The 13,358-nt window shown below is 41.8% G+C and overlaps 1 protein-coding gene across 17 annotated transcripts in view; it reads left to right on the forward strand.

Annotated features, from left to right (window-relative positions):
- mycbp2 (MYC binding protein 2) overlaps positions 1-13,358 on the forward strand; it is a 121,317-nt gene that overhangs the window by 58,724 nt on the left and 49,235 nt on the right. For 12 of the 17 annotated variants that reach the window (XM_062061754.1, XM_062061760.1, XM_062061764.1 and 9 more), the window contains 16 exons: positions 953-1,159; positions 1,235-1,372; positions 3,917-4,095; positions 5,521-5,663; positions 5,775-5,875; positions 5,954-6,172; positions 7,996-8,218; positions 8,309-8,427; positions 8,521-8,608; positions 8,669-8,718; positions 8,792-8,964; positions 10,380-10,524; positions 10,585-10,830; positions 10,903-10,958; positions 11,032-11,147; positions 11,276-11,373. In XM_062061754.1, the coding sequence (XP_061917738.1) occupies positions 953-1,159; positions 1,235-1,372; positions 3,917-4,095; positions 5,521-5,663; positions 5,775-5,875; positions 5,954-6,172; positions 7,996-8,218; positions 8,309-8,427; positions 8,521-8,608; positions 8,669-8,718; positions 8,792-8,964; positions 10,380-10,524; positions 10,585-10,830; positions 10,903-10,958; positions 11,032-11,147; positions 11,276-11,373 (2,301 nt within the window). The remainder of the gene's footprint in view (positions 1-952; positions 1,160-1,234; positions 1,373-3,916; positions 4,096-5,520; positions 5,664-5,774; positions 5,876-5,953; positions 6,173-7,995; positions 8,219-8,308; positions 8,428-8,520; positions 8,609-8,668; positions 8,719-8,791; positions 8,965-10,379; positions 10,525-10,584; positions 10,831-10,902; positions 10,959-11,031; positions 11,148-11,275; positions 11,374-13,358) is intronic. The other 5 variants (XM_062061757.1, XM_062061758.1, XM_062061769.1 and 2 more) reach the window with 1 other exon arrangement.

Below are 13,358 nucleotides of genomic sequence, written 5' to 3' on the forward strand. Positions count from 1 at the left end.
TCACCATAAACGCCAATCATTTTATTCAGGCCGGAATAATCACCATAAACGCCAATCGTTTTATTCAGGCCGGTAAAAATTTTTATGACATAAACCTAGTAATTGTGAAAAGTATATCAATCAATCAAAGTTTATTTATATAGCCCTTAATCACAAGTGCTGCACAAACCACAATGACATCCCCTGATCTAAAACCCACATCCGGGCAAGGAAAATCTTAAAACCAAATATGTGAAAAATCAGGACCCTTGAGAAGGGTTTTAGATGTGGGGACCCCCTGCCTGGATGACCAGCTGCAATGGATGACAAGTGGGTACAGTTATTGCATATGTGAGAGTCCAGTCCATTGGGTGCAAGCAGAGGGTTGTATCATCCATGTCATAGAGAAGTGGTTCACCTCGGGTCATGACTTAGAACAGCCAGGGCCTCTTCCATAGAGAAATTTGTAAAACAAATGTTTTCTGTTAAATCTGTTGTTATATTTTTTGCTTTAAAAAAGTTAAACTGTGAGCAATTTGCAAAGTTGCCCCTTAAACCGTCAATTATCTTATAATGTAAAACTTTTGCACTCGCCTGTAAATGGATGCGGTGACAAACTGTATCCTTGGCAGGTAAGTTGCTTTACAACATTTTTTGTAATCTTCTTTTGTCATTATTTTTTACCTCAGCTGTGTTGTTATGAGCAGCCAATACACAAATGAATAGAAACGCTTTTGTACTTCGCCGTGAGTACAATTTCCGCATCTATGGTTTTCAGCGCATTTTCATTGGTACCCTTCACAAAAACAAGAAAAATCCAAAGGAAAAGCTAAATATGTTTTTTGATGTATATATTTTTTTATATTTTTTACTTATTTGTTAGAGGCTCTCAGTGGAAGTGTGAAGACGAGTAGTTGATGATAAGTTAGTTTTCAACGGTTTATGAAGATATTTTCAACTCTTTGTTTCTTAGGTGGACGGCCTCAACTCGCTGCACTCGGTCAAGGCGTCCCCTAATCGTTTCACTAAGACGAGCCAGGGCCGCAGCTGGAACACGGGCAACGGTTCTCCGGACGCTATCTGCCTGACGGTGGACAAGCCTGGCGTGGTCTTGGTCGGCGTGTGCGTGTACGGGGGCGGCGGAATCCACGAGTATGAGCTGGAGGTGCTTGCTGACGACGTAAGAGGCGGCGGATTTTCAGGTCGACATTTTGTCTGTCACTCCCGTCAAGTGTTTCGGCGTTCTTTCACCCAGGCACAGACGGAGCACCCTGGGGACTCTGGACATTCTCACAGGTGGACATCTCTGGAGCTGGTGAAGGGGACTTACAGCACTGATGACTCTCCAAGTGATATTTCTGAGATTCGCCTGGACAAGGCCGTGCCTCTCAAGGTATGTGCGAGCGTTATTCCAAGGATTTTTTTTGCAAATAAATTAGGGCTGCGCTTATCAAATAAAGATACCTCGTATGCACTCTGACACGGTTCACTTAATGTTCACACTGCTATTTTTTGTCATGGGACAGTAAAGATCAAAATGATTATGTAAGGAATTGATTGGACAGCTTTTGAGATACAAATACAGTGTCAAAAAAATCTGTTTTCAAATGAGTCTCGATTCTTATTTGTAACGATTCTTAATCGATAATAATAAAAAAATATTTTTTTTATTATTATTATTTTTATCCGTCCTGTCCAGGCAGTTAGGCAAATGATATTCTTAATGGAGATGCCAATATCTACTGTACAGATTACAGAGGAAAGAGAAGTGTTGCATACTTCTCTTTCTGCCTTGTTTGTATTTGACTTTATTAAATATTTGGGGAAAACAGTTTTCTTTTAAGTAATATAAGCATATATCAAAGCTGCTTGTATATTTTATGGAGGAATGTAGTTTATCATAGAACTGGGACCCAATCTTATTAAAAAAGTGGTGATTTTGAATGGAGAATCGATTCTGAATGGAATCATTACCCCCAAGAATCGAATCGAATCGTGTGATGCCCAAAGGTTCACAACCCCAGTACCTCTGGATACCAGTGCCTTAACTTAAAAGTTTGTCGAGATACGAGCTGTCTATCTGCAATTTGTTATGCCTTAGGTTACATGCAACAATTCAGGTTACGTATTCGCTTATGCCTAGAGATCGACATACATACGTTTGTTTTTCCAACTATGGGAATGAGGAAAGTGAGTGTGAAGGACAGTGCTAAAAAGAAGAAGCGGATGATATTCATTAAATTAAAGAAAGAAATCATCAAAAAAAAAATGACAGACTGTGTAGCCAACTTGGTGAAGCAGTTGGAGCGTCTCGCTGCTAGTCTGTACCATACTGAAGCAGAATGAGTCAATAACACCAGCCAAGGATATTCAAATATATGTATCTATGAAAATATGAAGAAGCTGCTGATGGTGTGTTTGACGGAAAGACAGCCCGAAGGAGAGAAGTACATGCTGTACATTATTGAATTACTTCATAAAATTGCTGCAGTTGTTAGTAGTACAATCTATTGTGTTGGTTTTTTAACAATATCTCCAATCTTCTAGTTTTTTTTTATTTTTAAAAAGGCATTGAAATTATGCTGTTTCTTGGTGGGGCCAATCAACAATTAAATTGATTTTGATTAATTTCAATGGGCGATACTGCGTCGAGTTTTTTAAGGTACAAACTGCGTCCTACCACAATTTAACTACCATTTTATTCCAAACCACAATTTAGCTGAATTGAATATGTAGTTTTTATTATCTCCTATATTTGTCTCTGATGGTCAATCAATCAATCAATCAATGTTTATTTATATAGCCCTAAATCACAAGTGTCTCAAAGGGCTGTACAAGCCACAACGACATCCTCGGTACAGAGCCCACATACGGGCAAGGAAAAACTCACCCCAGTGGGACGTCGGTGAATGACTATGAGAAACCTTGGAGAGGACCGCATATGTGGGTAACCCCCCCCCTCTAGGGGAGACCGAAAGCAACGGATGTCGAGTGGGTCTGACATAACATTGTGAAAGTCCAGTCCACAGTGGACTGGACTTACAATGGTAAATGGAAGCTTCTAAAATTTACTATTAAGGAGCACCTTTTCTCGCACACACTCACACACACACACACACACACACACACACACACACAGGAAGATAGCATAGAGAGACAACACTTCCAAAGCATTCTCACTCACATATTTGTCATTTCTACATACTTTCGGTTGTCATTAAAGCATTTATCTCTGTTTTTGTTGTGTTTGCCGTTCACATTTGAGCTCAAGTGAACAGATCTGCATCAGTGTCATCATTCGTTGAATTATTCGTGATGACTTGTGACTATAAAGCGGTTTGGCCCGCTTCTTTGGGGCACCACAGGGCTAAGATGATCGCATTCTCGACTAAACCAACTGTACTACATTTTAACCAAACCAAACCAAACATGGCAAGTGTGACCCATTCTTTAATATAACTAGGGTTGGATTATATAACTTGCTAATTACATCCAATAGTCTAATTGTCACTACTTATTGAAAATGTAAACAATGTGTATCTTAATTGACTTGACCATGGTCAGTGTCTTTCTGATAATGTGCCTCTCCCTCGGGTGGTTTTGACTGTAAAACACGGCATGAGTGAACACCAAGTACCACCTCAGGAAACACTTGGCTCTCCATAATGACCAACATTAAACTACAATTGTGTTTTAGGCTTAAGTATTCATTGCAAAAAGGTAGAGGTTTTATTTAACAAGTATATTTAATGTTGTTGGCCACTGTAACATTACACACGGTTTGAACAGTAACACTGTGTTTAAATATAGGAAAATAAAACACTCTACTTTAATCAAGTGATTATTTGGCGTACCTCTAGATAGAGCCTTTGTACCACCAGTAGTACACGTACCACAGTTTGAGAATCACTGACTTCGATCATTTATTGTGTTGTAGGAAGGGGTGAAGTATGCTGTCCGCTTACGTAACTACGGCAGCCGCACCGCAAACGGAGATGGCGGCATGACCACGGTCCAGTGCTCCGACGGCGTGTCCTTTACCTTCAGCACCTGCAGCTTGAGCAGCAATGGCACCAACCAGACACGGGGGCAGATCCCTCAGATTCTCTACTACAGGTACACTTCGCCCTAAGGCACTTTTTTCCTGCACCATGACTAGGAAAGGTTGTCTGGATTGAGTCATATAATGCCTTGTGCTAGGGATGGGCGATACCACACTTTTAGGATTCGATACGATACCGATACTTTTTCTTGCATTTTCATTGATACCGATACCGATACCAATAATTTCTTATTGGCAATTTTTTGTCAGTCAAAAATATTATTACTATTGTTATTATTTAAGACAAATCACAAGACAAATACAGACCATTTATACCACATTTATTATGGTCAATATATAATAAAAGTAAAATTAAAATATATAACATAAATATGAAAAATAAATTAAATATTATATATAATAATAACTATATATTATATATAATAATAATTAAATATTAGGGCTTTCCAATTAGCAGTCAAATCCGAATTGCAAGAAGCTGCAGTTATTTTTTAAAGTTTGTGATATAATTAGCAATTAATGAAATATGAAATAGGCTAATGTTTTCGAAATGTAAGAAATCATGTTACAGATTAAAACCAAAATCACATTCAATCATATATTCAAGATTTTCTTGGAAAAAAATAAAACTGTAATGCAAAGATGAAGAATCTCCAAATTGTATCTCTTTCTTATCTTGTTTTAAATACTCAAGCAATTTTCAACTAACAGTAAATTCCCCTGCGTGGAAATTATTTGAATTTAGGATAATCATTTAAACAAAAATATTCAGTAAACATTACTAAAAAAAAAAAAAACAATGCCTGTTTTAAGTCAACAATTGGACAACACTGGATATGCCTGGCTGCATCGCTGTCGGCTGGCTGTGTGTGTGTGTGTGTGTGTGTGTGTGTGTGTGTGTGTGTGTGTGTGTGTGTGTGTGTGTGTGTGTGTGTTGCACGTTGACGACGCTCATTGGCTGTCTCTAGCTGTGACGTGACTGGGCCAGCTCTATACTCTGCCAGGTACAGGGCTGTCCCAGCACATAGGAAGTTAAGTAAGTCATCAAAAACATCCGAAAGTGATGCTTGCACCCCCCACACGCCGTTTTTTGGTTTATATCGATACTTTTTTCAGAAAAGTGATGCCAAATGAGTAGCGTGTGAGTATCGATATATCGATACCACAGGATCGATACGCACATCCCTACCTTGTGCTTGTAATTGAAAATATGCATCATGGTCACAGACCTGAGTTTCTCACATTGTCCGCAAGATGGTGACAATGTGCCAAATGTCAGATTCCTGTGTATTTAAATATAATATGAAAACATCTGGTACAGCCAGGTTATTTATTGAAATTGAATTTGTGCTGTCATCTGGTGGGTCTAATTGAAGATGCCGGTGAGCCGCATTAGGCCCGTGAGTTGGGGTTTAGACACCCCTGCTCTAGACTTTGCAGTGTTTGGTTTCCCTCTAATGTTTGCATCCTCGCTTCAGGAGCGAGTACGACGGGGATCTCCAGTCGCAGCTGCTGAGCAAAGCCAACGAAGAAGACAAAAACTGTAGCCGGGCGCTGTCTGTGGTCAGCGCTGTGGTCAGAGCGGCTAAAGACTTGCTTCACAGGGCTTTTGCTGTTGATGGTAAGCGGGGTCATCATCGGACAACTCTTTTGGAAATCCACTAGAATAGATTTTTTTCTTCCTAATCTAGTTTGTTGTTCTTAGCCGTATTGATTTCCGTTGTGTCTTTAGTGGATGACATCCCAGAGCTGCTGAGCTCCTCCAGTCTCTTCTCCATGCTCCTTCCTCTTATTCTGGCCTACATCGGACCCGTGGCAGCATCTGTACCAAAGGTTCGAGGCCAACCCGCAGGACTTTAATGTCGCTCTCATTTTGTCGTATGTTTTTAACCGCTCCTCCCACTCCCCCAGGCTGCTGTCGAGGTCTTCGGGTTGGTCCAAGAGCTGCTCCCCGCCGTCTCTGCCCTCAACCAAAAGTACGCCCCGCCCATGTTCAACCCCAACCAATCGACAGACAGCACCACCGGCAACCAGCTGGAACAGGGCCTGTCGGCTTGCACCACCTCCAACCACTACTCGGTGATCGAGAGCGACCACCCTTACAAGCAAGCTGGGGTCACGCAATACAGGGTATGTGAACGGCTTTTGGTGCATTCAGTTCAACTGGGACATTTTAAAACTAGAAAAGGAGCGCTGAGCACGGCAAATCAATGTCCCGACTTCACAGTGATGCAGTAATCTGACATCACAACAAAAGCGGCAGACTTAAAGGCCTACTGAAAGCCACTACTAGCGACCACGCAGTCTGATAGTTTATATATCAATGATGAAATCTTAACATTGCAACACATGCCAATACGGCCGGGTTAACTTAGAAAGTGACATTTTATATTTCCCGCTAAACTTCCGGTTGAAAACGCCTTTGGATGATGACGTATGCGCGTGACGTAGCCAGTGAAACAGGAGTATCGGTAGCCCATTGAAGCCAATACAAAATAGCTCTGTTTTCACCACATAATTCCACAGTATTCTGGACATCTGTGTTGGTGAATCTTTTGCAATTTGTTTAATGAACAATGAAGACTGCAAAGAAGAAAGCTGTAGGTGGGATCGGTGTATTAGCGGCTGGCTGTAGCAACACAACAAGGAGGACTTACTTGGATAGCAGACGCGCTAGCCAACGCTAGCCGCCAACCGCATCTGTGATCGGGTGAAGTCCTTCGTCGCACCATCGATCGCTGGAACGCAGGTGAGCACGGGTGTTGATGAGCAGATGAGGGCTGGCTGGCGTAGGTGGAGCGCTAATGTTTTTATCATAGCTCTGTGAGGTCCGGTTGCTAAGTTGCTAAGTTAGCTTCAGCGTCGTTAGCAACAGCATTGTTAAGCTTTGCCAGGCTGAGAATTATTAACCGTGTAGTTACATGTACATGGTTTAATAGTATTGTTGATCTTCTGTCTATCCTTCGAGTCAGGGGCTTATTTATTTAGTTTCAATCTGCATTTGAGCCAGATGCTATCACGTTAGCTCAGTAGCTAAAGAGCTTCGCCAATGTATTGTCGTGGAGATAAAAGTCACTGTGAATGTCCATTTTGCGTTCTCGACTCTCATTTTCAAGAGGATATAGTATCCGAGGTGGTTTAAAATACAAATCCGTGATCCACAATAGAAAAAGGAGAGAGGGTGGAATCCAATGAGCCAGCTTGTACCTAAGTTACGGTCAGAGCGAAAAAAGATATGTCTTGCACTGCATTCTAGTCCGTCACTCTAACGTTCCTCATCCACGAATCTTTCATCCTCGCTCAAATTAATGGGGTAATCGTCGCTTTCTAGGTCCGAATCGCTCTAGCTGCGTTGGAAACAATAGGAAAATATGAGGAGGCGAACAATTGACTACGTCACGCTACTTCCGGTACAGGCAGGGCTTTTTTTTTTATCAGCGACCAAAAGTTGCGAACTTTATCGTCGTTGTTCTCTACTAAATCCTTTCAGCAAAAATATGGCAATATCGCGAAATGATCAAGTATGACACATAGAATGGATCTGCTATCCCCGTTTGAATAAAAAAATTCATTTCAGTAGGCCTTTAATAAACAATAGTTATTGGCAGATATAATAAGTTAACACCATTTTATTTCATTTGTTATGTACATACTATCATTCTTGTGGTACTTATTGGGCTAAATCTGGGATCTCGGGTTCTAAATGTTGTGCAATCCCATGTGTGCTGGTCGGACAATAAAGCTACTTGAATGCTTGAATCAATCCTACAATGGAATTGGTGTCTAAGTATATCAACTCAGCTAGAAATGATTTGTTAAAATCTATAAAAACAAATTACAGCCGTTGTCATGTTTTTTTTTTGTTTACCTTTAACAGGAATGTTCCAAAGTGGGATATTTCCCTGCATCCCCTGAATGCACACATCTCAAGTTTGACTCTCCACTTTCACCAGGTCTCCTTCCCTGACTGCGTGCGCTGGACCAGCATCGAGTTCGATCCGCAGTGCGGCACCGCTCAGCCGGAGGACGTCCTGCGCCTCCTCATCCCCAGCCGCACCCTCCACCTGTCCTGCATGGGGGGCAAACCTCTGGTCCACGACACCATCAACACTTGGACCGATCTAAGGAAGTTCTCAGGCACCACGGGCTGGCCCACCACAGTTCTCGTGCTACCGGGTAAGGGGAAGCTGGACCTCGCATCGCTGTAATGCCTTCTGGAGCGTCCAGTTTTTGTTTTATTTTGGAGGCATTTTCATGTCTCTACAGGAAATGAAGTTCTGTTTTCACTGGAAACCGCTTCCGATTATGTGAAAGATGAGAAGGCGTGCTTCTACGGCTTTAAGTGTGTGGCTGTAGGTTATGAATTCAACCCAGGTCCTGATGAGGTATGGCTGCCAATCTCTATATTTCTGTATAATCGTCTGTTGAAAGTGCAGAATAAAAGCTGAAAGTCACGTTATCTGTCTGATGAATTGCAGGGTATCATCCAGCTGGAGAAGGAGCTGGCGTACTTGGGCAGTGTGTGTGCCGCAGCGCTGATGAAGAAAGACCTGGCACTCCCTATAGGTATAATAATAGTGCTAGTGATGAAATAATGCTTCATTTCATTGATTGTTGTCACTTCAGGCAATGAATTGGAGGAGGACCTAGAGATCTTAGAAGAGGCCTCCCTTCAGGTGAGCTACTTAAATTGAATTCATATTTCCCTTCATTGGTGCCTTTCTTATTGATTCATTTGTCCTTGTTTAGGTGTGTAAAGCCCATGCAGGGATCTTGGGGAAGGGTCTGGCCTTGTCCCACCCTCCCATCATCCTAGAGGCCCTGGAAGGGAACTTACCCCTGCACCTCCAAACCAACGAGCACTCCTTCCTGGAGGACTTCATCACATGTGTACAGACCTCGAGTGGAGGACGTCTAGCAAGGTCCTGCATGTTCATCTTCAGTGTTATTTTCTGTGGATCTCTTAAAGCCCCTTTTCACTGTCCGGTACCTGCTTGGCTCTATTTGCTATTGACCCGTTTCCCCTGGAAAATAAGGTACTACAAGTCCAGGACTACTTCTAGCACTCGTCATTGTAATATTTGATTATACACAGCTAGAAATTACATCAAATAAACGCAACGCTCCGTATTGTCACTGCCCCTAGTCTCCTTTTGGATCAAATTTAAAGACATGCTAACATTAGTTTACCTTGTTGCCGTGTCTTATTTCTGGACGCTGCAGTATTTTTTACTCCACAGTCTCCACTTTTCCGCAGTGCTCTATTTTCTCGTTGCTCTCGATCTACTATAGGATAAGATTTGAGGACACTTAACTTTACATTACCCTGTTGCTGTGCCCTATCCCCTGGACACTGCAGGGTTAGGATTAGGGTCAAGGTAACCCTAACCCTGTACTCCATAGTCTCAACTTTGCCGCTTTTCTTGTAGCCCTCAGTCTCCTCTTGGATATATTTTAAGGTACACCTTCTAAAATTAGCTCACCTCATTGGTGTGCCATCGTTCTGAACACTGCAGTATTATACTGAACAGACTCAAACTTAACCACTTTATTCGCTGCCCTTTGTCTCCTCTTGGATATAATTTAGGTACACCTCATAAAATGAGCTCACCTTGTTGCTCTGCCATAGTTCTAACACTGTAGTATTGTTCTCCAATGACTCCACTTTGCCACTTTTTACGCTGCCCTTAGTCTCCTCTTGGATAGAATTTAAGGACACCTGCTAAAATGATCTCACCCTGTTGTTGTGCCATAGTTCTGGACACTGTAATATTATACTCCACAAATTTCACTTTGATGCAATTCTCGCTGCCCTCAGTCTCTTCTTGGATATTATTTAAGCCACACCTTCTAAAATTAACTTACACTGTTGCTGTGCCATAGTTCTGAACACTGCAGTATTATACTGAACAGACTCAAACATTGCCGCTTTTCTCGCTGACCTTAGTCTCCTCTTGGATATATTTTAAGGACACCTGCTAAAATAAGCTCACTTTGTTACCCTGCCAGAGTTCTGCACACTGTAGAATTATAATCAACAAAATTCACTTTGATGCTATTCTAGCTGCCCTTAGTCTCCTCTTGGATATCATTTAAGGACACCTACTAAAAATGAGCTTGCACTGTTGCTGTGCCATAGTTCTGGATACGGTAGTAATGTACGCCACATGTTTTTTTGCCCTCAGTCTCCTCCTGGATAACATCCATCACCTTAAATAACATGCCAAGAATTAAATACAGGAGTCGTGTCATGTCTGGAGCCAAGCTGAGACGGTACTGTGAGGTGAAATAGCAAACCTCCAGGTTTTGATTGTTGTTTTGGGCGTTTTCCGTCAAGGTGGCTGCAACCGGACTCCTACGCAGACCCCCAGAAGACGTCTCTGATCCTGAACAAAGACGATATACGCTGCGGTTGGCCGGCTACCATTGTCGTGCAGACCAAAGACCAGTATGGGGATGTGGTGCATGTACCGAACATGAAGGTCGGTAATACAGATTGTGTGCATCAGAGATCGTCAGTAACAGAACTAAAAATTCTTCAGTTTCATCTCCAGGTGGAGGTGAAGGCCGTGCCTGTTTCTCAGAAGAAATCGATTCAGCCTGAGAACATGAAAAAGCTGCAGCGACTACCCGGGACCACCTCCTCCTCCGCTGCCGCCACCTCCTCCTCATCCTCATCTTCTGGACCCGACCTCACTTTTGGAGGTCTGCCAGCGCCAAAGCTGGAGGCCACATACGAACCTATGATCGTTAAAGAAGCTCGTTACATCGCCATCACCATGATGAAGGTCAGTCTAATGCCGCTGACTTTGACCTCACCTGACCGGGTCGTTATTCATTCCACCATCTTGTGTTTCCAGGCATATGAAAGCTACTCTTTTGAGGAGCTACGATTTGCTTCCCCTACTCCAAAAAGGTGCCTGCGATCACAAAGAATCAATCAGACATTGTTTGGTGTGTTTATTTTAGACATTTTCTATCTCATTCAGGCCCAGTGAGAACATGCTGATACGTGCCAACACTGACGGAACCTACAGTGCCAACTGGACCCCGGGAGCCGTCGGCCTCTACACAATTCACGTCACCATCGATGGAATTGAAATAGGTGTGTTCCACTTAGCGCTTGTGTTTCATATTCTGAGTCATACATAATTGGAGGGACATGGAGCGGTGGTCTACAACCAACAATGTCAATTTCCTGTTTGAATGTATTCGGAACGATGCACGTTCTAGATGCTGGTTTGGAGGTTGAAGTCAAAGACCCTCCTAAAGGCATGATCCCGCCTGGCACACAGATGGTCAAACCCAAGGCCGAGCCCCAGCCCAGCAAGGTGAGCTTCATATTAAAAGTAAACAAAATGTCATAATGCTGGACATGACAAATTACCTCCGGACCTCAAACACCTGATGTCCGTCCCCTTATGCACTATACTAGTAGTATACAGTGGAACCTCGATTTACGAATCTCTCTATTTGCAAACTTTTCGCTTTACCAACTTTTAGATCGAGCTAAATATGCTGCCGTGTGCGATCCATGTCTCTGTGTACGAACACGTCATTCATTTTGTGCCACGCCTGTAAGCAAAAAGCAGGGCGCAGCATTGTTGCAGAGGCGCACCCCCTCCACGTCACTTGCTCAGAGCTTCAGCGTGTGGGCCTTTTGTGTGTTTTGACAAGTTTTGTCCATTTTTGTAACTCGGTACTAGTCCCAAAAAAACAACAGACCAGCGTGGAAAGAAGGGGGGCAGCACTTAAATGATGCTCACATGTATGGAAGAATCATGGAAGCAGGCTTTGTAGGCAAGTTTTAATTGTGATGACACTGGAATTTTCTGGGGGGAAAACAATTCAAAGAGGAATTCTTTCACAGCAAAGAGAAGAGCTTCTCTCGTTCAGCAGTGTGTCTTTTAAGGCCCACTTACCCCCTCCCCCAAGATGTTTGTGATTTCTGATCGTTTGTAGGGGCACCAACGGCTCTTCTGTGTGTGCGCGCGTTGGCAGAGCAGCGCATACAGCACAGTTCAGTTTGTTGTTTGGGCTTTTTATTCAATAAATCTATAACCTCCTTGTTATGTCTGTTTCATATACATAACTGTACATAACACTTTATATTGTGTTCAAAGTGTACAAACCTTCATTAATACATGGACTTTTGTCAAGGCTGGAACTAGGGATGTCCGATAATATCGGTCGGTTGATAAATGCGTTAAAATGTAATATCGGAAATTATCGGTATCGGTTTTTTTATTATCAGTATCGTTTTTTTTTTGTTTTTGTTTTTTTTATTAAATCCACATAAAAAACACAAGATACACTTACAATTAGTGCACCAACCCAAAAAACCTCCCTCCCCCATTTACACTCATTCACACAAAAGGGTTGTTTCTTTTTGTTATTAATATTCTGCTTCCTACATTATATATGAATATATATCAATACAGTCTGCAAGGGATACAGTCCGTAAGCACACATGATTGTGCGTGCTGCTGCTCCCCTAATAATACTAACCTTTAACAGTTAATTTTACAAATTTTCATTAATTACTAGTTTCTATGTAACTGTTTTTATATTGTTGTACTTTCTTTTTTATTCAAGAAAATGTTTTTAATTTATTTATCTTATTTTATTTGATTCATTTTTTAAAAAAGTACCTTATCTTCACCACACCTGGTTGTCCAAATTAGGCATAATAATGTGTTAATTCCACGACTGTATATATCGGCTGATATCGGTATCAGTTGATATCGGTATCTGTAATTAAAGAGTTGGACAATATCGGCATATCGGCAAAAAGCCATTATCGGACATCCCTAGCTGGAACCCATATTTACAATGTTCTCTCATATGATGCCGAAACCATCACACGTTTGGAGAAAAGACTTAAGGTGACGGAACAGGGTGTCAACTAAGACAGAAGTCAGGAGTGCAGGATATTATGTTGACCATTGAATAACAAATGTTGATGGACACACAAGCCAACAGAATAGACTCCTAAGGAGGGAGACAAAGCAGAAGATGGAGGGATGAATTAACAGCACAGAGTGGCATTGAGAATAGGTTGAGATAGAACAAAATGGAAAATTGGTGAAGAGGTCTTCCTCCTGCAGTGGAGTGAATTAGGCTGAAGAAGAAGAAGAAGAAAAATACATAGTGTCTCATGGAGAAATTTTGTTTCACTGAACGGATATTTTTCAATTTATGAACCCTGTTCAAGAACTATATTAAGTGTGTAAATAGAGGTTCCACTGTACTATATAGGACTTCAGTAGAGTTGAAAAGTAATTCAAGTTACAGCAACTACATTTAAAACAATGTT

This window comes from Entelurus aequoreus, linkage group LG10, assembly GCF_033978785.1.
Source record: "Entelurus aequoreus isolate RoL-2023_Sb linkage group LG10, RoL_Eaeq_v1.1, whole genome shotgun sequence".
Classification (NCBI taxonomy): domain Eukaryota; kingdom Metazoa; phylum Chordata; class Actinopteri; order Syngnathiformes; family Syngnathidae; genus Entelurus; species Entelurus aequoreus.